General features: G+C 44.4%; 1 protein-coding gene and 1 long non-coding RNA gene across 2 annotated transcripts; both read right to left on the bottom strand.

Annotated features, from left to right (window-relative positions):
- Positions 1 to 410: 410 nt before the first annotated feature.
- LOC113125488 (uncharacterized) lies at positions 411 to 24,488 on the bottom strand. The gene is made up of 8 exons (XM_026298976.1): positions 24,160 to 24,488; positions 20,350 to 20,688; positions 4,606 to 4,944; positions 4,373 to 4,504; positions 3,448 to 3,797; positions 1,665 to 1,707; positions 1,155 to 1,478; positions 411 to 1,071 (listed from the first exon to the last, which is right to left on the bottom strand). The coding sequence occupies exons 1-8, from the start codon at positions 24,188 to 24,190 to the stop codon at positions 974 to 976; spliced, it is 1,656 nt and encodes a 551-aa protein (XP_026154761.1). The 5' UTR covers positions 24,191 to 24,488; the 3' UTR covers positions 411 to 973.
- Positions 9,565 to 10,528, bottom strand: LOC117152764 (uncharacterized). Its single transcript, XR_004463305.1, has 2 exons — positions 10,346 to 10,528; positions 9,565 to 10,266 (listed from the first exon to the last, which is right to left on the bottom strand). It is a non-coding gene; the product is annotated as an uncharacterized LOC117152764 (long non-coding RNA).
- Positions 24,489 to 24,857: the final 369 nt, after the last annotated feature.

The following is a 24,857-nucleotide window of genomic DNA, read 5'->3' as shown; positions in this document are numbered from 1 at the left end:
ACAAAACTGTAGATATGTTAATTTAGTGTAGACTTTCCTCCAAAGTGAGACCTCTCACTGTTCAGAGGATGTAAAACTACTGTCCAGTGACATCACACCGATCACTGTGACATCACTGATCAATACTGATCAATAGTGTTACGCCCCAGCCTAGGGGTTGCCGGAGCGTAACACGATTGTGGAGTTTTCCTCCAAACCTCTTCCACTCTCAACAAACACGAACGAGACGAACTACAATTAACAAGAATATTTATTCTGTTTAAACACAGAATACAATACAGAATGTTCAAAACAAACAAAACGCTAATTTAGCCCTACTCAAACAAAAACGCTCCGTGAGCCCTACGATACTATACGAATACTGGAAAACAAACACAAACGCTAAATATAGCCCTATGGTCTCAATCAAAAGAAACAACACAAAATCACAGGTCGTCAGCCTGGAAACTCCTAAAACAAACAGGAGAAAACAAAACACAAACGTAACCTACGAATCTAAATATGACTAATCAAAAATAACGAAAATACTATCAACACTAAATCTACAAAACGAAACAAAACCTAGTCTCTAACTCGAAGTCGAAATCTTTATCAAAATAGCTGGGAATGGCAAAGCTGGGAGAAATAGCTCTCCTAAGCAGCAGTCCGTGGGCTTCTTGTCGTTCTTCCGGGAAGTGTTGGACCAATCCCGGAAGTCCAATCCACGGGCTTCCTACGTCCACGCCCACTCCATCTTCCGTCACACCCACACACATACACACACGAAATGGGGAGGGCCAATAACACACAACCACACACACATAATGACCCCTAGGGTCATAACAATAGTGAGTGTCAGACTGTGAGAGTCAGGAGGAGTCAGAGTGAAGAAGAAGACAAAGCGTCCTCTGTTCTTCATCCATCGTCCATCAGCTCCTTCACCTCCATTTTCTCTCTGATCCAAAGTCAGATCTGACCAACAATCAAAGACTGATCAAACTGATTGATCAGCCATCAGAGGAGTTGGATCAGTGGAGCTGCTTCTGTTCCTGATGTCCACTGAATTGTCCTGGACTCTATTCACTTGTCTCTCTGCAGAAGAGACAGAAGACAGTCAGAGAAAAACAACTAGACAAACAAACAAACAACCAGAGACAAACACAGAGACCTCGGACCTTTGACCTCAAGTTTTACTTCTTTCTCCATCAGGACTCTTCCCTCCCTGTAGACTCTGCAGGTGAAGGTTCCTCTGTCTCTGCCTGTTGGATGCTTCAGGGTCAGACTGAGGTCTCCAGTTCTCAGCAGGTCTTTCTTCATCTCTGTTCTGTTTCTGTAAAACTCGTCCTGTTCTTCAGGTCGGTCAGAGCCGTCCTGATACACATGGATCTTCCTGTAGATCCAGTTCATCCACTCCACTCTGACGTCTTCAGGCAGGTCAGCTGTGGTTATGAAGGGCAGCTGGACAGACTCCGCCCCTGATTCCACCTCCACCTGTGGGACTGAGAGGACAACAGACACAACATGAGCTGGACGAACAGCAGCAGGCAGCTGTGATCTCTCTCTGATCCACACATGGAGCTTTTTAAACCCTGACAGAGCGGATTGGACTGGGTCTAACAGAATTTCTCTTCTAGATCCAGGACTGAAGACTGGGACAGTTAGCTTAGCTTAGCATAAAGACTGACCTTTGACTTTGAGCTGCATCTGTTTCTCCATCAGGACTCTTCCCTCCCTGTAGACTCTGCAGGTGAAGAATCCTCTGACTGTTGGATGTTTCAGGGTCAGACTGAGGTCTCCAGGTCTCAGCAGGTCTTTCTTCATCTCTGTTCTGGTTCTGTAAAACTCGTCCTGTTCTTCAGGTTGGTCAGAGCCGTCCTGATACACATGGACCTTCCTGTTGTTCCAGTCCTTCCACTCCACTCTGACGTCTTCAGGCAGATCAGCTGTGGTTATGAAGGGCAGCTGGACAGACTCCGCCCCTGATTCCACCTCCACCTGTGGGACTGAGAGGACAACAGACACAACATGAGCTGGACAGACAGCAACAGGCAGCTGTGATCTCTCTCTGATCCACACATGGAGCTTTTTAAACCCTGACAGAGCAGATTGGACTGGGTCTAACAGAATTTCTCCTCTAGATCCAGGACTGAAGACTGGGACAGTTAGCTGAGCATAAAGACTGACCTTTGACTTTCAGCTGCATCTGTTTCACCATCAGGACTCTTCCCTCCCTGCTGTAGACTCTGCAGGTGAAGAATCCTCTGACTGTTGGATGTTTCAGGGTCAGACTGAGGTCTCCAGTTCTCAGCAGGTCTTTCTTCATCTCTGTTCTGTTTCTGTAAAACTCGTCCTGTTCTTCAGGTTGGTCAGAGCCGTCCTGATACACATGGACCTTCCTGTTATATATGTCCTTCCACTCCACTGTGACGTCTTCAGGCAGGTCAGCTGTGGTTATGAAGGGCAGCTGGACAGACTCCACCCCTGATTCCACCTCCATCTGTGGGACTGAGAGGACAACAGACACAACATGAGCTGGATAGACAGCAGCTGGCGACTGTGATCTCTCTCTGATCCACACATGGAGCTTTTTAAACCCTGACAGAGCTGATTGGACTGGGTCTAACAGAATTTCTCCTCTAGATCCAGGACTGAAGACTGGGACAGTTAGCTGAGCATAAAGACTGACCTTTGACTTTCAGCTGCACCTGTTTCACCATCAGGACTCTTCCCTCCCTGTAGACTCTGCAGGTGAAAGTGTTTGTGTCTCTGACTGTTGGATGTTTCAGGGTCAGACTGAAGTCTCTAGTTGTCAGCAGGTCTTTCTTCATCTCTGTTCTGTTTCTGTAAAACTCGTCCTGTTCTTCAGGTTGGTCAGAGCCGTCCTGATACACATGGACCTTCTTGTCGTCCCAGTCCTTCCACTCCACTGTGATGTCTCCAGGCAGGTCAGCTGTGGTTATGAAGGGCAGCTGGACAGACTCCGCCCCTGATTTCACCTCCACCTGTGGGACTGAGAGGACAACAGACACAACATGAGCTGGACAGACAGCAGCAGCAGCAGCACTGACACATTTTCTTTGACTGTATGAAGTGAAATATTTGTAGTGGAAACAGGTCTGACTGGTTCCAGTCTGAAATCTGTCCCATTGGTCCATTTAACAGAGACAGAGTCTGTGGTGTGTGAACAACCAACAGCACAACTCCCTGTTTCTTCACTAACTTAGTGTCATTGTAAATGTCCAGACCAAACCTTTATTTACTGGCTCTGACTGAGGATTAGTGGCCCATGATGGGACTCCACTAACTGGGAGGACAAACTGCACATTTCCATGTTTCTATGTCATTTTGGTTTGTTGACGTTTCCTTTGAGACACAAATGAACAAGGACAAAGAAATGATGCTGTTTTGATTCACTGTTTTTGTGCCTGATGATCAATGTAATAGAAACAGTTAGCTTAGCCTTAAGACCTTTAACCGACCTTTGACCCAGAGCTTCATTTGTTTCTTTCTCAGGACTCTTCCCTCCCTGTAGACTCTGCAGGTGAAGGTGCCTGTGTCTCTGACTGATGGATGTTTCAGGGTCAGACTGAGGTCTCCAGTTCTCAGCAGGTCTTTCTTCATCTCTGTTCTGTTTCTGTAAAACTCGTGCTGTTCTTCAGGTCGGTCAGAGCCGTCCTGATACACATGGACCTTCCTGTAGTACTTGTCCGTCCACTCCACTTTGAAGACTTGAAGCAGGTTAACTAAAGCGCTGCAGGGCAGCTGGACAGACTCCGCCCCTGAGTCCACCTCCACCATGGAGGTGGACCTCTCAGCTCCTGAAAGGACAACAGACACAACATGAGCTGGACAGACAGCAGCAGGACTGACAGGAACAGCAGCTCCCTGTTCCATCCTTCTCTAACAGAAACCAATGGAAACTAGTTTGTGAATGAAGACATGTTTCATTGTTCCTGACATTTGGAGCAGTTCCCAAAGAACGAGTCAGGAACCAATCAGATGAATGAATCAGTAACAGTGTTCCTGAAGAACTGACTCAGGGACTGTGCAGTCCATGATGACAAAGGACTGAGACCAGACTCTGAGACTCTGTTAGTGAGATTATTGGGAAACTACAGTTACAGACAAAATCCAACAATTACACAGCTGGATAGAAAAGGTCAGAAACAACAAGAACATGTTTGTTGTCTGGTCCCACTGGACTGGAACTGGACTAATGACTGCAGTGTTACTGAAGTCCAGGTTTCAGTCCTGATTGAGGATCATCAGCAGCTACTTATTAGAGACTGATTCATTCTCTGTTTGGTCCTGAAATGAGCTGAGACACAGTCAAAGATCAACTACAGGAAACATGGTAACCAACAGCATTATGGGTAATGTAGTAGTGACATACCTGTCCTGAAGTAGTAAAAATATATGAAAAGACCCACAACAACAGCAAGAACCACAAGAACCGCAAGAACCACAAGAACCACAAGAACCACAGACACAGCAACAAGACCTTTGGCCCAGGGTGGAAATGGATCTGTGGAGAACAGAAACAAAGAAGAACATGACCTCTGACCTCTGACTTGTACCTACAGCTGTGACCTCTGACCTGTACCTACAGCAGGTGTTGGTGCTGACCTTTGACCTGCAGCTCCACATCTGCAAGTCTTCGTTCGTTTCCAAACGCTGTGATGGTGCAGGTGTAGGTGCCGCTGTCAGAGAGGTGGGGTTTTCTCAGAGTGAGGCTCAGGTCTCCAGTGTCCAGAGCGTCAGGTTTCATCGACGTTCGGTCTCTGTAACGCTGGTTTTGGTTTTTGAGGTCATCACCTTCTGGGCCGCGCTGGTGGATGGTTGAAGGTGTGAGGTCGTAGCGGCTCCACACCACTGTGGGACGCAGAGGTACATAAGAGATCTGACAGGGCAGCAGGACTGACTCCGCCCCCTCATACACCTCTACACCAAAGGCATGCTGGGAAACTGTGAGGACACAGAGACAGAAACGTGCATCAGTGGTTCAAACTGGACTCAGATGTTGTTGCTGGCTAACACTTCTTGATAATGTTTGTTTCCTGCCTCCAGTGGTGTCTTTAGGCATAATCAAGCATATTTTGAGCACAGCCCTGAAAATATTTGGTCCTGTCAAAGGTTCACACTAACACTAAGTTAACCCTAAGGTCACGGACTGATTTTAGAGCTAGGCAGAACTAATTACAGCATGGAGAGAGGGTTAGTAATTTAGTGACGGACATGAAGGACAAAGCAGGAGAAGCAGGTGGAAACTTCACTGACTTGCAGTCATAAAAGCATAAAACGTTCTGGTGTGAACACCTGGCCTCCTGGATATTTCAAGAAAAGGAATGTAAAATGAAACAATTAGCACATTACACTGTGTAGGAAATGACGTTGATGGTCAAAAAATGAAATGATTGCAGACATAACGTCTGGCTTCAACACAAACCACTGATACATTTTCTGCTGAATGCAAGTCGTCCCCTAAGTTACACACACTGCTGTAAATTAAACCAGTGAAACCTTTTGCCTCCCTTGGCAAATATTGTGTGGCCACAGATGATGGACAGGCTCTTATTTCTTACAAATTAAAACTTTGGAAAGAGGGAAGATAAATGTCTATGTATCGACATATCTCTATTTAAACTCTGATCTGGTTCCCTGGTTCACATTAGACACAAACACTGTGTGAAACTACCAGTTACCAAGTGAAGTTTCATGACATTTGGTCTCATGTTCAGTGTTTATTAAGAAGGAATTTCATTGATATTGTTTGTCTTTTTCCTTTAGAGCTTCAGCTTCACAGGTTGGTCCTGTTGGATTTCTTTGATCTACTGTGGGTCCAGATTTGTGCTGTTGGTTCTGTTTCCTGTTGGTCACTGATTTACTGTAGATTTGCTCTTTTTGATCCACTGGACAAGTTCAGAACCAACTAATTCCAGTCAGTGTGTTCACATCTCATCACGCAAAGTTAATATAGTTCTTCCATGACCTGCAGTGACCTGGGGACTGTCTATGATTGATGGTCATGATGCAAAGACGCAGCTTATTTCTGTCAGTCTGTCATGGTTGAAGTTGTGTCTTCTAGTCTGGATTTGAGAGGAGATGAGGTTTCTTCATTTTTAGGCCTGAATGATTTGAATATTGGTCAACATGAAAGTATTTGATATAACAAAGATATAACACAGATATTTGGTCCTTTTTCTTCTCAGTCCTTTGGCCTGTGAATCAGACCATCATGGTGGAGATTCTCAGTCATCCAGGTGAAGTTATCTACAGTATTTTAGGTTGAAACATTTCATTACTCATTCAGGTAGCTTCATCACTCTAAGGGAAAGCTGGTATGAAATCTCAAATTTATCCTTCAGGTTGGTTTTACTCCACCCCTAGCCCAAATAGGCTCATTTTGTGAACTCTGTCCAAAATATGAACATCACTGTTTTGAAAAGAGTGTCCTGTTTCCTCTAAATGGAGGTGCACAGCTGACTGTGGTCCTGAGGAGCTGCTCCTCCTGTGCTGGACCATCCTCCTTGTAACTGGTTGTTTGGTTTCTCCAATGTAGAGTTCTGAGCTTTCTTCCTTACACTGGACAGCAAAGACCATGTGATGGCCGCCCCGTGGCCACCCACAGCTGAGACTAATGTCGGTAATCCTCAAGCACTACACATCTGAGTTTCTTTAGTTTAAGTTAATTTCAATGTATTTTACATTAGTTTACAGATTACACAAATAAATCACACATTTTGTTTCACAGTATATTTATTTTGCATGTGGACAATACATTGTCTTCCATCTGTAGCGCACACAGTTAGGAAACTTTTGTATAGTCACATTTTAATTTAGTTACTTTTAAGCATATTTTCTAATCATTATTTCTTTGAGTTACCAGTGCTGGGATGCCGATGGTGGTTGGTGCTGCTCCTGGAGGGATGTTCTGGCAGGCCTCAGGCAAAGGATGGACTCCAGGAAATAAAACACTTAAATAGAGGTAGGGGCCAATTGGACTGTACTATGTGCTGGCCACCTTGTAGGGGAAGTTGGGAAATTTGTTTGGAGGTTTTGTTTATTTGTATAAGTTATGTTAGAAGTTTTAGATATTTGTTGGGTTAATATTTCATTGGTGATATTGGGATTGAGATTAATTTAATATTTATTTGCTATTTGTAGTTTGTTTCTTTGTTATCCCCCTGTGTGTGTTAAGTGGTCTGATCAGCCACTATATATGTCTCCTTCTGTGTTCAGTCTGTGGGTCACTTTCTCTTTAGTTAGTTTGCACAGTGGTGTCCTTTTTTTAAATTGATTTAGCCTGAGTTCAGTTTGGTTTCTTTGACTGGTTTTAAGAGCTCATGCTATGATTATAAAGTTAAGTTGTTGTCTATTTCTTTTTGGGGAAATAAAAACCCATTTTTTTCAGATATTTTTGTCTGTGTCCTCGTCTGTGCCGGCTCGGTCCCTTACAGACCACATGGCTGTTCTTTTGCTTTTGTGTCCAGTCTTTATGGGGAACCAGTCTCTGTCTTGTGTTGGTAGGTTTGAAATGAACTGGTATCTGATGCTTCCCAAAAATCCTTTTAAACCTCTGTGTGGGTTCCCTCAGGGGTCCATCTCAGGGCCCCTTTAAATCTTTACATGTTTCCTTTAGGCCAGTTAATACACAGCAATAATGTGTCCTACCATAACTATGCAGATGACACTCAGATTTACATTTCACTCACAGCAGGTGAATATGGACCAGTGGATTCACTGTGCAGCTGTATTGAACAGATCACTGTGTGGATGAAAAACAACTCTCTCCAAATAAACAGAGACAAGACTGAAATAATCATCTTTGGGCCACAGAAACAAAGAGAAAGTGTCAGCAGTCACCTTGAGTCTCTTTCTGTAAAATCTAAATATCAAGTTAGAAATCTAGGGGTAATCATGGACTCAGACTTGAACTTTAACAGCCACATTAAATCAATAACATCATCACCATTTTACCATCTCAAAAACATCAGAATCAAAGGGATCAGGTCTAAACCAGACTTGGAGAGACTCATCCATGCTTTTATCTCCAGCAGGTTAGATTACTGTAACTGCTCACAGGGGTCTCAAAAAGAGCTGTAGGGCAGGTGCAGTACATTCAGAGCACTGCTGCATGTTTCCTGACTAGAAACAGGAAGTACAACCAAATTACTCCTGTTCTCAGATCTCTGCACTGGCTTCCTGTCTCTCAGAGAATAGCCTTTAAAACAGCACTGCTTGTGTATAAGTCTCTTCATGGCTCAGCACCACATTACATCTCTGACATGTTGATGCCATATGAACCATCTCGAACTCTGAGAACATCAGGGACAGGCCTTCAGCTCGTGCCCAGAGTCAAGACTAAACAGGGAGAAGCAGCGTTTCAGTTTTATGCAGCTAAAACCTGGAATAGTCTCCTGATGATGTTAGACAAGCCTCATCTCTGACAATGTTTAAGTCCAAGCTAAAAACTTCTTGTTATCTCAGTATATGACAGTTGAAAGTTTTGTATCTGCACTGATTGTCCTTTTATTTCATTTGATGTTTCCATCTACTGCATTTATGTGAAGCCACCATCATGGTGCAGTTACAGCGAGGATGAAACAGCAAAGAGCTGAAGTGTTGTTGAATCAGATCAGAGGGAGGAAGGTGGTCTTACCGGGCACCAGGATCCCAAACACCACCAACATCTTCATCTTCACTAAAGGCTCCAACAAACACAAAGTCCCCATGAAGCTGCTTCTTCCTAAACTGAGTTCAGATTCAAAAACAGCTACAGGACGCGTTGACAGCAGCTGCCACTTCCTCAAAGTGTGAGGACACTTTCTCTTCCTCTTTCAGCTCCATGAAGCTTCTCAGGTGCTGCAACAGAGGAAAGCGCCTGCAGCAGCTGGTGCACTGAGATCCACACTGAGTTGGTATTGTTGTCCTACCAATCGGCTTTAAAAGAGTTTAATAAAGTTCTGATAAAGTTCCTTTTGGGTTTGGATCATGATGATGTTGCCTGTGCAGCTGCTCTGAAAACCGCATTCAAATTTTCTGTCTTGAGTTCATGAGGAAGAAACATGTCCAGGTGTTTCCAGGCTGCAGATGTTGAGGAGAAACTGTCTGTGATCATGTTCAAATAGCAGCATCCTCATTTTAAAAATGGGTCCAAATCTTAGATGTTCTATGTTGTTGACGCCAAATGGACCTGAAGATATTTCAGAGCTGATCAGAGTCTCAGGATGTGAGTATTGACTGTTGTTGTTAAAGCAAAATCAAATTGTCAGATTTCTGAATGGAGTTTGGTGAAGTTCTGTCTGTATAAGGAGGAGCAGGGTGCTGTGTCTGTGCTGAATCCTGGAACTTTTCCTTAGACTCACATGAAACTTTTCACACCAGGAAAATAAAGTTTTGTTTGTGTCGGCACTAAAGGCTCCACAGTATAAAGAGGTTTAAAATAACCAAGTACATTTACTCTAGTACTGGTAGTACTTTTTATTCCACTTCCAGCACCACTGTATAAAGCTGTGGAGAGGACTCATACTGTAGTTTTACTGCATGTACTGAGACAGTACACAGAAATACCACAGTACTTCCAGACTTTGTACAGTGTTTGGACCTTTATTCAAACTGTTCAGAGTCACAGAGAAACAGGAAGACAGCTCAGAAGTGATGCTCAGTGGTGACCGCCATGACATCATCAAAGTCCTCAGCCAATCGCTGCTCAGCCTGGACGGGTGCTGCTGTCACCATGGGGACAGGCAGGTCACTTCCTGTCAAAGGAGACAATCATAAAATGGGCTGGACATAATCAGGGACATGAGACAGTGGAGGGATTGATTGATTGGTTGATTTAGAGTTTTATCTGTGGGTCTGTGTCGATACAGAGACACCATGAGGACAGTGGAGATGACGTAGGGACAGAACACCACCAGGTAACGGACCACTGTGAACACCTGCAGGAGGGGGGCGGGGTCTGGGGTCAGTGCTGTGGTTGTAGGTGTTCCTGCAGACAGAAGCCCACCTGGTCAGGTGAACATGAGCCTGAAATCAGAGTGTCAATCAAAGTGAAGCTGCTGACTTGTGACAGAGATCCAGCTGGGTGGAGACTCTCCATGGCCCCTGATGTTACACCTGTAGACACCTGGATGGTCACGTGGCCCGTAGGCCGATCGATGATGAGGGAGCCGTGTTTATAGAAATCAGCTGGGAGGTCGGAGGATGTCTGGGTTCTACAGATCAGGGTGATGTTTTCTCCCTCCATCACAGGGAGGACAGGACTCTGCAGGATCAGTGCTCCACCTCAACACAGAGACAAACTACAGCATTTCATCCATTTCCACACAGCTTCATCAATACTAACTCCACAGGCTCATCTTACCACTGACAGTGATGTTGATGCTCTGACTGGTTGCTCCCTCTCTGGACTCACACCAGTAAACTCCACTGTCCCACAGTAGGACACCACTGAAGTTACAGGAAGAACCAGCTGATGTTCCCCAGTCAGGTCCACACTGAGTCCTGGTTTCTCTGGTTGTGTTCCTCCTCAGGGTCCATCCAGCAGAGCTGTCGTCCTCCTCACAGCTCAGAGACAAAGATTCTCTGGTTGAAAGGCAGGGGTCCACCCTGGACAGGTCCCCAGTCCATCACATGGCCACATAGAGACAAACCATCTCACACACTCACACTCACTCCTATGGGCAATTTAGAGTCACCAATCAACCTGACATACATGTTTTTGGAATGTGGGAGGAAACCAGAGTACCTGGAGAAAACCCACACAAGCACAGGGAGAACATGCAGACTCCACACAGAAAGGCCCCTGATGGGTTTCAAACCAGGAACCATCTTGCTGTGAGGCAACAGAGCTAACCACTAATGCACTGTGCTGCCCCTCAGCTGCAACAAATCAGACACAGTCTCAGATCAAACTGGAGCTTCAGGAGGAAAAACAACCAGAGAGTCAAAGAGAAGAAGAAGATGTGCAGGAAGCGTTGACCAGAGGCATTCTGGGATTGTTGTTCTGACCTGCAGTTATTCAGTGTAATGAAAAACGTGAGTGTCATCCTGAAACACTGGGTCAGAATCAGTCTTCAGGATTAGTGAGAAGCTGTAGATGACAGGGGTCTCTGGCTTCCTGCTGTGACTATAGAGTCCAAATGAACTTTGATTTTGGCTTTTTATTTGCTGCTGTTTTACTTTTGTTATTCTTAATATCATTGTTTGCATATTCTGAATAACAATTTAAATGTAAAACTGGGTTACCAAATGATCTCCAACATGTGAGCCAGCAACCAAACCTGCTTTATAAAAATAAAAACCTTAAATCAAAGAGTTTCCTGAGTCCGATTATGTAAAGTACCAGGTATTGTACATATATAAGACAAGATAAGATCAACTTTATTCATTCCCAAGGTAAAGTCAGTGTTTCCAGAGAGCATCAGAAAGAGTTTCTAAAATACAGCTGCTCAGAAAAATCCCTCCACCTGATAAGTAAATCAGAGACCTTTAATGGTTTCTAACTATGTGCATGTTCTAAAGTATAAACTGAAAACATCTATTTTGACCATGACCTGACTTAAGGCTGCAGTATAAACAGATTGGTATGAAATGTAACACAATGAAATAAAAAACTGAAACACTAAGAAAATTGTCTTCATTCAACATCTGGAAACAGCTTTTGTACAAACAAATGTGGAAAGACTGTCCAACATGTTGTCCCTGAACACGTTTCTACCAACAAGGCCACGCGAGGCACATCAACCCAGATACTGACAAACTGCCAACTGCAACGTCTGTCAACACATGGAGTCACACATGAGTTGGATTCACTGTGGAAACAGAGAAACTGATGAAATCAGCTTGTAAACCAGTTTCAAATGGTTTCAAAGTGTCCCAGGTGCTTCATGCTGTTGTGTCACCAAAGGCTGTTATTGTCTGTAAATGTCTGGATTCTGCCGACAGCTCTGAGCGTCTCTCTCTCTCAGACGTAAACACACAATGATATGCAGCAGTTTGCCTCCATCCAAGAGAAACGACTTTGGAAGAACCTGATTCCATCCAAACAGATGATGTTAGAAATGACCTGATGGAAAACCCTGTTTGCCTAAATACATTTGTTCCTTGTTGTGGTTTTGACGTGGACAAACTTCATCCTTCACTCTGAGCTTCGCTTTGACCTTTGAACCCACCCATTTCTCATGTGAGCAAAAGTCTTGGAACATGTGACTGACAGGTGTGTTTGCCCACATGTGTCCTAAGACACTGACTGTTGGAACAATAAATAGAGCTGGATGTCTACGCTCAGTGTCAGATCTGGGCTCTGCCTGTGCAGACTGCATTTATAGTCAGAGGTGGAACCAACATGAGAACCACAGAGCGTCTGTGGGGAAAACTGTGAAGCTGAGAGAAGATGGAGAATCAGTCAGAGCCACTGGACAAACATTGGCCACAGTCCAACCATTGGGAAGGTCCTGAAGAAGAAAGAAACCACAGGTGCACCAGGTAAGAGACTTTGAACAGGTAGACCAAGGAACAGCAGCAGCTGATGACAGAAACACTGAGAGCTGTAAAGAAACAACTGTTGGTGACATCAGCAACAACCTCCAGAGAGCAGGAGTGAACGTTTCACCATCTGCTGTTCTCAGAAGACTTCAGGAACACAAGGACAGAGGCTACACCGGAAGATGCAAACCAGAAGAAGAAGGCCAGGATGGAGTTTACTGAAAATTACAGAGCAACGAGCTGATTTTTTTTTTCTAGGACAACTCCTCTGAACTCTGAGTGCTAAACCAGCTCTTATCTGAGGATGCCCTCTAGTGGTCACACTCCCCAAATGACTTAATGCTTAAACTCAGAGAAAACAGAAGTTTTTGTATTTGGGCCTAAAAACCTCAGAAACAACTTTTCTTCTACTCTAGATGGCATAGCCCTGGGGCCTCCAGCACTACTGTGAAAAACCTTGGAGTTATTTTTGACCAGGACATGTCCTTTAACTCACACATAAAACAAATCTCTAGAACTGCATTCTTTCACCTGCACAACATTTCCAAAATTAGGAACATCCTGTCTCAAAATGATGCAGAAAAACTAGTCCATGCATTTGTTTCCTCAAGGCTAGATTACTGTAACTCATTACTATCTGGATGTCCTAATATCTTAATAAAAAGCCTCCAATTAATCCAGAATGCTGCAGCCAGAGTCCTGACAGGAACTAGCAAGAGAGATCATATTTCTCCTATATTGGCTTCTCTTCATTGGCTCCCTGTAAAATATAGAATAGAATTTAAAATCCTTCTTCTCACATACAAATCCCTTCATGATCAAGCTCCTTCATACCTTAAAGACCTCATAGTACCATATTATCCCAATAGACCACTTCGCTCTCAGAGTGCAGGCCTACTTGTGGTTCCCAGAGTTCTCAAAAGCAGAATGGGAGGCAGAGCCTTTAGCTATCAAGCTCCTCTCCTGTGGAACCAGCTCTCAGCCTGGGTTCAGGAGGCAGACACTCTCTGTACTTTTAAGGCTAGACTTAAAACCTTCCTCTTTGACAAAGCATATAGTTAGGGCTGGCTTCAGGTAACCCTGAACCATCCCTTAGTTATGCTGCTATAGGCCTAGACTGCCCGAGGACCCTCGGTGCACTGAGGTCTTCTACCCTAACCCTTCTCCCACTGCCCAAACAGGAAACAGGTCTAAAATCCCCCTGAAGCTCATTGTTTGTTAGTTGTGCTTAGACAACTCAGGGTTAATGTGGTCTGTCATAGTCTGCATGTGATGAGACATGAACTAAATCTTTGGTGACCTGAAGATTCCACCTCTGTTTGGTTTTTATTAGATTTAAGAAGTACTGTAGTACTTTACCTAAACATGTAGTAGAGGTCAGATGGCATGAAGACTCAAACAAACACTACATTATTGGCTCTAGTAGGGAGGAGAGTGGACTGAGCCAAATGAATTACATTCAACTGACTGTGAATCAGTCTAAAGTAATTAAAGTTTCATTAGTTTGGACCAAACAGGGATTTTAGACATGTATAAGAAAAAACTCCATCAGTCAGGGAGGAAGCTAAACTGAAGAACAATAACATGACATTTAAAATGAGCTAAATTCCAAGAGCAGATGATGGAAAGGACATTAAATGACTCCAAATAAACTGAACAGGGACCGTGACATCACTGATCAATACTGATCAATAGTGAGTGTCAGACTGTGAGAGTCAGGAGGAGTCAGAGTGAAGAAGAAGACAAAGCGTCCTCTGTTCTTCATCCATCAGCTCCTTCACCTCCATTTTCTCTCTGATCCAAAGTCAGATCTGATCAATAATCAAAGACTGATCAAACTGATTGATCAGCCATCAGAGGAGATGGATCAGAGGAGCTGCTTCTGTTCCTGATGTCCACTGATTCTTCTTTGTCCTCAATTCTCTTCACTGGTCTCACTGCAGAGGAGACAGAAGACAGTCAGAGACAAACAACCAGAGACAAACAAACAACCAGAGACAAACACAGAGACCTCTGACCTTTGACCCTGAGCTTCACTTGTTTCTCTCTCAGGACTCTTCCCTCCCTGTTGTAGACTCTGCAGGTGAAGTTTCTTCTGTCTCTGCCTGTTGGATGTTTCAGGGTCAGACTGAGGTCTCCAGTTCTCAGCAGGTCTTTCTTCATCTCTGTTCTGTTTCTGTAAAACCAGTGCTGTTTTTCAGGTCGGTCAGAGCCGTCCTGATACACATGGACCTTCCTGTTGTCCTTGTCCCTCCACTCCACTGTGACGTCTTCAGGCAGGTCAGCTGTGGTTATGAAGGGCAGCTGGACAGGCTCCGCCCCTGATTCCACCTCCTCCTCTGGGACTGAGAGGACAACAGACACAACATGAGCTGGACAGACAGCAGCAGCAGCAGCACAGACACATTTTCTTTGACTGTATGAAGTGAAATATTTATAGACTTTGTCATGATCCTCAACTTGACTTCCTGTGTTAGATGCTTTTGTTTTGAAGGATCATACAGGATGTGGTTCTTCTGCCTTGTGGTACCTTGACTGATTATGATTATGTTGTTTGCCGCTCACTGTTTAAATACCCTCTCTCAGCCACAGACAAACTGCCAGGTTGTCTGTTATCCTTCCTGTGCTCCGACCTACGACTCATCAGGATTTGCCTGCCTCAGTTTAGTCCACCTGGTTCTTCCGTAAGACTGTTGATCAGGGACCTCTCCCCTCCCTAAGCTAAGTAGCACTTCCTGGTCTGTCAAAGGAATAATCCTGTTTGTTTCCTGCCGTTCTGGTGCCTTCGACTACCAAGGGGGGCTAACCAAGACCCTGTTTGCTAAGTCACAGCCATATAAAGTCTTCAGCCCAACAGGGTTTTTGTGTTTTCTTTGTTTACCAGAGGAGATTTTCGTTTGCCCATTTTCCAGCTAATTTATGAGCCGCTCACGGCTGCACTGAATTGGAGACTTGTTTTTGCTCCAGAGGAATGAATCTGTTTTCCTTGGATTTTACATTTTGTGAATTCCTCATGCTATAATCAACCCGAAGAGAAAGACTTAGGTTTCCGGTTCCCTGTTCTTCTCCCAGGTCCACCCAATAGTGGAAGACAGTGTTTTTGAATGCGACTAAATTACTCCTTGAACTGCCCAGCCAAAAGTCCAGGATCCTCTGACCAAGGAAACCCGCTCCGCCAGAAACTGCTCTGTGGAAACCACCCGGCTCTACTTCACTCGACCCGTCACTACTACCCCGGTGTTACCGAGTCTGGCCCTGGGGGCAACCATCCTGCAACAGACTGAACCTGTCTTCCTTCCATACGACTGGTCGTCCCATCCATGCTCTCACCCATTCTCATGACATAAATAAAACCAGGTTTCATCTCCGGAGGTACCAGTGTGGACGCTTTGTTGGTCCTCATTATTCTAAGTCTGACAGACCTGGAGAGACTCATCCATCATTTATCTCCAGCAGGTCAGATTACTGGAACTGCTCAACTGATGATGTTTAAGTCCAAGCTAAAGACTTTTCTTTTAGCTCAGCATGTGACAACTGAAAGTGTTTGATCTCATTCTACTTTCATTTGATTTCAAGTTCATTGTTGTTTTATTTCAAATCTATGTTGATTTGAATTCTCACCTCTGTACTTTAACTTGTCTTTCATTCCTGTAAAGCTCTTTGAATGACTCTGTGTATGAACTGTGCTGTACAAATAACAAATAACTGAACATTAAGTTTCTGCTGTTCATTTGTCATTTATAGTCCTAATGTTGATGCACAATCCAGTCCAATCTATTTGTATTAGTTCCACTATGGTCTGTTATGTCATATTATCTGTTTTCTTTTGATCTTCTCTTCTCCCCCTCACGTCCTCACACCAACACGTCACATCAAACCAACTATTGAACAGCATCTGTCCTCATGTTGTTCTGTTGTTGTTTTGGATGGTTTTTCTTCTGTTAACTATTTTATCATCCTTGTCTTTGTTCTGTGTTTTCAGCCTCTTGTATGTTGTTATTGTTTGGGTCTGATGTCCAGTGGAATAGAAACATAATGACAGTTAGCTTAGCTTAGCATAAAGACTTTGAACTGACCTTTGACCCAGAGCTTCACGTCTTTCTCCATCAGGACTCTTCTCTCCCTGTTGTAGACTCTGCAGGTGAAGGTGTTTCTGTCTCTGCCTGTTGGATGTTTCAGGGTCAGACTGAGGTCTCCAGTTCTCAGCAGGTCTTTCTTCATCTCTGTTCTGTTTCTGTAAAACTCGTGCTGTTCTTCAGGTCGGTCAGAGCCGTCCTGATACACATGGACCTTCCTGTTGTACCAGTCCGTCCACTTCACTGTGGAGACTTGAAGCAGGTTAACTAAAGCTCTGCAGGGCAGCTGGACAGACTCCGCCCCTGATTTCACCTCCACCTGTGGGACTGAGAGGACAACAGACACAACATGAGCTGGACAGACAGCAGCAGCAGCAGCACTGACACATTTTCTTTGACTGTATGAAGTGAAATATTTATAGACTTTGTCATGATCCTCAACTTGACTTCCTGTGTTAGATACTTTTGTTTTGAAGGATCATACAGGATGTGGTTCTTCTGCCTTGTGGTACCTTGACTGATTGTGATTATGTTGTTTGCCGCTCACTGTTTAAATACCCTCTCTCAGCCACAGACAAACTGCCAGGTGGTCTGTTATCCTTCCTGTGCTCCGACCTACGGCTCATCAGGATTTGCCTGCCTCTGTTTAGTCCACCTGGTTCTTCCGTAAGACTGTTGATCAGGGACCTCTCCCCTCCCCAAGCTAAGTAGCACTTCCTGGTCTCTCAAAGGAATAAAACAGTTTGTTTCCTGCCGTTCTGATGTTTTCGACTACCAAGGGGGGCTAACCAAGACCCTGTTTGCTAAGTCGCAGCAATATAAATCTTCAGCCCAACAGGGTTTTTGTGTTTTATTTGTTTACCAGAGGAGATTTTCGTTTGCCCATTTTCCAGCTAATTTATGAGCCGCTCACGGCTGCACTGAATTGGAGACTTGTTTTTGCTCCAGAGGAATGGATCTGTTTTCCTTGGATTTTACATTTTGTGAATTCCTCATGCTATAATCAACCCGAAGAGAAAGACTTAGGTTTCTGGTTCCCTGTTCTTCCCCCAGGTCCACTCAATAGTGGAAGACAGTGTTTTTGAATGCGACTAAATTACTCCTTGAACTGCCCAGCCAAAAGTCCAGCATCCTCCGACCAAGAAAACCTATTCCGCCAGAAACTGCTCTGTGGAAACCACCCAGCTCTACTTCACTCGACCCGTCACTACTACCCCGGTGTTACCGAGTCTGGCCCTGGGGGCAACCATCCTGCAACAGACTGAACCCGGCTTCCTTCCATACGACTGGTCGTCCCATCCATGCCCTCACCCATTCTCATGACATAAATAAAACCAGGTTTCATCTCCGGAGGTACCAGTGTGGACGCTTTGTTGGTCCGCATTATTCTAAGTCTGACAGACCTGGAGAGACTCATCCATCATTTATCTCCAGCAGGTCAGATTACTGGAACTGCTCAACTGATGATGTTTAAGTCCAAGCTAAAGACTTTTCTTTTAGCTCAGCATGTGACAACTGAAAGTGTTTGATCTCATTCTACTTTCATTTGATTTCAAGTTCATTGTTGTTTTATTTCAAATCTATGTTGATTTGAATTCTCACCTCTGTACTTTAACTTGTCTTTCATTCCTGTAAAGCTCTTTGAATGACTCTGTGTATGAACTGTGCTGTACAAATAACAAATAACTGAACATCAAGTTTCTGCTGTTCATTTGTCATTTCTAGTCCTAATGTTGATGCACAATCCAGTCCAGTCTATTTGTATTAGTTCCACTATGGTCTGTTCTGTCATATTATCTGTTTTCTTTTGATCTTCTCTTCTCCCCCTCACGTCCTCACACCAACACGTCACATCAAACCAACTATTGAACAGCATCTGTCCTCATGTTGTTCTGTTGTTGTTTTGGATGGTTTTTCTTCTGTTAACTATTTTATCATCCTTGTCTTTGTTCTGTGTTTTCAGCCTCTTGTATGTTGTTATTGTTTGGGTCTGATGTCCAGTGGAATAGAAACATAATAACAGTTAGCTTAGCTTAGCATAAAGACTTTGAACTGACCTTTGACCCAGAGCTTCACGTCTTTCTCCATCAGGACTCTTCCCTCCCTGTTGTAGACTCTGCAGGTGAAGGTGTTTCTGTCTCTGACTGTTGGATGTTTCAGGGTCAGACTGAAGTCTCCAATTTTCAGCAGGTCTTTCTTCATCTTTGTTCTGTTTCTGTAAAACTCGTCCTGTTCTTCAGGTCGGTCAGAGCCGTCCTGATACACATGGACCTTCCTGTTTTCCCAGTCCGTCCACTTCACTGTGGAGACTTGAAGCAGGTTAACTAAAGCTCTGCAGGGCAGCTGGACAGACTCCGCCCCTGAGTCCACCTTATCCTGTGGGACTGAGAGGACAACAGACACAACATGAGCTGGACAGACAGCAGCAGGACTGACAGGAACAGCAGCTCCCTGTTCCATCCTTCTCTAACAGAAACCAATGGAAACTAGTTTGTGAATGAAGACATGTTTCATTGTTTCTGACATTTGGAGAAGTTCCCAAAGAACGAGTCAGGAACCAATCAGATGAATGAATCAGTAACAGTGTTCCTGAAGAACTGACTCAGGGACTGTGCAGTCCATGATGACAAAGGACTGAGACCAGACTCTGAAACTCTGTTAGTGAGATTATTGGGAAACTACAGTTACAGACAAAATCCAACAATAACACAGCTGGATAGAAAAGGTCAGAAACAACAAGAACATGTTTGTTGTCTGGTCCCATTGGACTGGAACTGGACTAATGACTGCAGTGTTACTAAAGTCCAGGTTTCAGTCCTGATTGAGGATCATCAGCAGCTACTTATTAGAGACTGATTCATTCTCTGTTTGGTCCTGAAATGAGCTGAGACACAGTCAAAGATCAACTACAGGAAACATGGTAACCAACAGCATTATGGGTAATGTAGTAGTGACATACCTGTCCTGAAGTAGTAACAATATATGAAAAGACCCACAGCAACAGCAAGAACCACAGACACAGCAACAAGGCCTTTGGCCCATGGTGGAAATGGATCTGTGGAGAACAGAAACAAAGAAGAACATGACCTCTGACCTGTACCTACAGCTGTGACCTTTGACCTGTACCTACAGCAGGTGTTGGTGCTGACCTTTGACCTGCAGCTCTACATCTGCCAGTCTTCGTTCGTTTCCAAACGCTGTGATGGTGCAGGTGTAGGTGCCGCTGTCGGAGAGGCGGGGGTTTCTCAGAGTGAGGCTCAGGTCTCCAGTGTCCAGAGCGTCAGTTTTCATCGACGTTCGGTCTCTGAAACGCTGGTTTTGGTCTGTGAGTCTGTCACATTCCTGGCTGCGCTGGTGGATGGTTGAAGGTGTGAGATCATTTTGGCTCCACACCACTGTGGGGTCCATAGGTACAGAAGAGATCTGACATGGCAGCAGGACTGACTCTGCCCCCTCATACACCTCTATACCAAAGGCATGCTGGGAAACTGTGAGGACACAGAGACAGAAACGTGCATCAGTGGTTCAAACTGGACTCAGATGTTGTTGCTGACTAACACTTGTACAAACCAAATGACAAAGTTGGACTTTGGATCAGCAGAGTCAAACTAACAATGATCAGGGGCAGGAAGTGCTCAGATTGTTGGGACCTAGACTGGAAAGTCCCTGTTTGCCTGAGTCTCCTCAGGTGTGTTTGGTACCTGCCTACCACAGATATGTAGACACACCACTATGGACTTGTACTGAACCCTACAGTTCTGCTGTCTGACCTGTACCTACAGCAGGTGTTGGGATTGGTGCTGACCTTTGACCTGCAGCTCTACATCTGCCAGTCTTTCTTTAAATCCAATCTCTGTGATGGTGCAGGTGTAGGTGCCGCTGTCAGAGAGGTGGGGTTTTCTCAGAGTGAGGCTCAGGTCTCCAGGTTTCAGAGCGTCAGTTTTCATCGACGTTCGGTCGCTGTAACGCTGGTTTTGGTCTGTGAAGTCATCACCTTCTGGGTTGCGCTGGTGGATGGTTGAAGGTGTGAGGTCGTAGCGGCTCCACACCACTGTGGGGTCAGAAGGTACAGAAGAGATCTGACAGGGCAGCAGGACTGACTCTGCCCCTTCATATACCTCTACACCAAAGGCATGCTGGGAAACTGTGAGGACACAGAGACAGAAACGTGCATCAGTGGTTCAAACTGGACTCAGATGTTGTTGCTGACTAACACTTCTTGATAATGTTTGTTTCCTGCCTCCAGTGGTGTCGTTAGGCATAATCAAGCATATTTTGAGCACAGCCCTGAAAATATTTGGTCCTGTCAAAGGTTCACACTAACACTAAGTTAACCCTAAGGTCACGGACTGATTTTAGAGCTAGGCAGAACTAATTACAGCATGGAGAGAGGGTTAGTAATTTAGTGACGAACATGAAGGACAAAGCAGGAGAAGCAGGTGGAAATTTCACTGACTTGCAGTCATAAAAGCATAAAACGTTCTGGTGCGAACACCTGGCCTCCTGGATATTTCAAGAAAAGGAATGTAAAATGAAACAATTAGCACATTACAGTGTGTAGGAAATGACGTTGATGGTCAAAAAATGAAATGATTGCAGACATAACGTCTGGCTTCAACACAAACCACTGATACATTTTCTGCTGAATGCAAGTCGTCCCCTAAGTTACACACACTGCTGTAAATTAAACCAGTGAAACCTTTTGCCTCCCTTGGCAAATATTGTGTGGCCACAGATGATGGACAGGCTCTTATTTCTTACAAATTAAAACTTTGGAAAGAGGGAAGATAAATGTCTATGTATTGACATATCTCTATTTAAACTCTGATCTGGTTCCCTGGTTCACATTAGACACAAACACTGTGTGAAACTACCAGTTACCAAGTGAAGTTTCATGACATTTGGTCTCATGTTCAGTGTTTATTAAGAAGGAATTTCATTGATATTGTTTGTCTTTTTCCTTTAGAGCTTCAGCTTCACAGGTTGGTCCTGTTGGATTTCTTTGATCTACTGTGGGTCCAGATTTGTGCTGTTGGTTCTGTTTCCTGTTGGTCACTGATTTACTGTAGATTTGCTCTTTTTGATCCACTGGACAAGTTCAGAACTAACTAATTCCAGTCAGTGTGTTCACATCTCATCAGTCAATAAAGCAGATATAGTTCTTCCATGACCTGCAGTGACCTGGGGACTGTCAGTGATTGACATAGAGGAACCTGCAGCGCCGAAACTCTGCATCCTTCAACCAAAACGAAGAACAGCATCAGCCCAGACTGAGCTGCGGGTGCGGACACTGATAAATATAACAGTGACAGGAATAATGAGCTGTCCACTAATGAACTCTGTGTGCTCGAAGCCCTTTCATCTCTGGCTCATTTGGACAAGCCGGTCACAATAGACTATTGTGAGCCACCAAAAAACCCCCTCCTCGCCTCTCAGAGGAGTCACCAAACTCCCCACAACCCCCATCTGGCTGTTCGGACTTCACCCCCCCTTCTCCATCCTCACAGCCACCGCAGCAGTGACGGGGGTGTCAAAGGTTGGCTGGCCTCGCTGACCATGACAAGCTGATTGATGGTCATGATGCAAAGACGCAGCTTATTTCTGTCAGTCTGTCATGGTTGAAGTTGTGTCTTCTAGTCTGGATTTGAGAGGAGATGAGGTTTCTTCATTTTTGGGCCTGAATGATTTGAATATTGGTCAACATGAAAGTATTTGATAAGAACACAGATATTTGGTCCTTTTTCTTCTCAGTCCTTTGGCCTGTGAATCAGACCATCATGGTGGAGATTCTCAGTCATCCAGGTGAAGTTATCTACAGTATTTTAGGTTGAAACATTTCATTACTCATCCAAGTAGCTTCATCACTCTAAGGGAAAGCTGGTATGGAATCTCACATTTATCCTTCAGGTTGGTTTTACTCCACCCCTAGCCCAAATAGGCTCATTATGTGAACTATGCAAATGGAGTGAGTCGTTAGACCCACACTCCTGAGTTGGTTTCACTTCACACCTGGCCTGAATAGGATCGGCAAGTAAACAAAAGAACTGACTAGTTTGACCCCTCTGATTCACCAACTGGCTGCAGTGTGTGTCCTTCCTGGGAAATACTTTGATCTGATCTTTAATTTCCTGGGAACAGATGAAAGGCCAGCCTGGTAGATTGAAGACAGGTTATGTCTGAGCCCTCCACCCTTGTTAAGAGAGGGTTTTTCAACTTGGACCTAAATAGCTTCTCTGTCCAAAATATGACCATCACTGCTTTGAAAAGAGTGTCCTGTTTCCTTTAAATGAAGGTGACCAGCTGACTGTGGTCCTGAGGAGCTGCTCCTCCTGTGCTGGACCATCCTGCTGTTAAGTGGTTGCTTGGTTTCTCCAATGTGGAGTTCTGAGCTTTCTTCCTTACACTGGACAGCAAAGACCACATGGCTCCTCTTTTGTTTTGGTGTCCAGTCTTTATGGGGAACCAGTCTCTGTGTTGTGTTGGTGGGTTTGAAGTGAACTGGTATCTGATGCTTCCCAAAAATCTTTTTAAAATCCTTTTAAACCTCTCTGTGGGGTCCCTCGGGGGTCCATCTTGGGACCCCTTTTGTTCAATCTTTACATGTTTCCTTTAGGCCAGTTAATACGCAGCAATAATGTGTCCTACAATAACTATGCAGATGACACTCAGATTTACATTTCACTCACAGCAGGTGAATATGGACCAGTGGATTCACTGTGTCACTGTATTGAACCGATCACTGTGTGGATGCAAAACAACTCTCTTCAAATAAACAGTGACAAGACTGAAATAATCATCTTTGGGCCACAGAAACAAAGAGAAAGTGTCAGCAGTCACCTCGAGTCTCTTTCTCTAAAATCTAAATATCAGGTTAGAAATCTAGGGGTGATCATGGACTCAGACTTGAACTTTAACAGCCACATTAAATCGATAACATCATCAGCATTTTATGATCTCAAAAACATCAGAGTCAAAGGGATCATGTCTAAACCAGACTTGGAGAGACTCATCCATGCTTTTATCTCCAGCAGGTTAGATTACTGTAACTGTTCACAGGGGTCTGAAAAAGAGCTGTAGGGCAGGTGCAGTACATTCAGAGCACTGCTGCATGTGTCCTGAGTAGAAACAGGAAGTACAACCACATTACTCCTGTTCTCAGATCTCTGCACTGGCTTCCTGTCTCTCAGAGAACAGACTTTAAAACAGCGCTGCTTGTGTATAAGTCTCTTCATGGCTCGGCACATTACATCTCTGACATATTGGTGCCATATGAACCATCTCGGACTCTGAGAACATCAGGGACAGGCCTTCTGCTCGTGCCCAGAGTCAGGACTAAACAGGGAGAAGCAGCATTTCAGTTTTATGCAGCTAAAACCTTGAATAGTCTTCCAGATTATGTTAGACAAGACTCATCTCGGACAATGTTTAAGTCCAAGCTAAAAACTCCTTTTTATCTCAGTATATGACAGTTGAAAGTTTTGTATCTGCACTGATTGTCCTTTTATTTCATTTGATGTTTCCATCTACTGCATTTATGTGAAGCCACCATCATGGTGCAGTTACCCCGAGGATCAGATCAGATCAGATCAGCTCAGGGGGAGGAAGGTGGTCTTACCGTGCACCAGGATCCCAAACACCACCAACATCTTCTTCACTAAAGGCTCCAACAAACACAAAGTCCCCGTAAAGCTGCTTCTTCCTAAACTGAGTTCAGCTTCAAAAACAGCTACAGGACGCGTTGACAGCAGCTGCCACTTCCTCAAAGTGTGAGGACACTTTCTCTTTCTCTTTCAGCTCCAGGAAGCTTCTCAGGTGCTGCAACAGTGGAAAGAGCCTGCAGCAGCTGGTGCACTGAGATCCACACTGAGTTGGTATTGTTGTCCTACCAATCAGCTTTAAAAGAGAAAAATAAAGTTCTGATAAAGTTCCTTTTGGGTTTGGATCATGATGATGTTGCCTGTGCAGCTGCTCTGAAAACCGCATTCAAATTTTCTGTCTTGAGTTCATGAGGAAGAAACATGTCCAGGTGTTTCCAGGCTGCAGATGTTGAGGAGAAACTGTCTGTGATCATGTTCAAATAGCAGCATCCTCATTTTAAAAATGGGTCCAAATCTTAGATGTTCTATGTTGTTGATGCCAAATGGACCTGAAGATATTTCCATGTCAGAGCTGATCAGAGTCTCAGGATGTGAGTATTGGCTGTTGTTGTTAAAGCAAAATCAAATTGTCAGATTTCTGAATGGAGTTTGGTGAAGTTCTGTCTGTATAAGGAGGAGCAGGGTGCTGTGTCTGTGCTGAATCCTGGAACTTTTC

This window comes from Mastacembelus armatus, chromosome 18 (genome assembly GCF_900324485.2).
Source record: "Mastacembelus armatus chromosome 18, fMasArm1.2, whole genome shotgun sequence".
NCBI lineage: Eukaryota > Metazoa > Chordata > Actinopteri > Synbranchiformes > Mastacembelidae > Mastacembelus > Mastacembelus armatus.
The sequence above is the reverse complement of the archived record's forward strand: the minus strand, read 5'-3'. Positions and strand labels throughout refer to the sequence as shown.

Coding starts and splice junctions, on each gene's coding strand:
- LOC113125488 (XM_026298976.1), bottom strand. CDS start 24,190: ATGTTGGTGGTGTTTGGGATCCTGGTGCACG. Junction 20,689..24,159: donor GTTTGGGATCCTGGTGCACG/GTAAGACCACCT, acceptor GTGTCCTCACAG/TTTCCCAGCATGCCTTTGGT. Junction 4,505..4,605: donor TGTGGAGCTGCAGGTCAAAG/GTCAGCACCAAC, acceptor TGTTCTCCACAG/ATCCATTTCCACCCTGGGCC.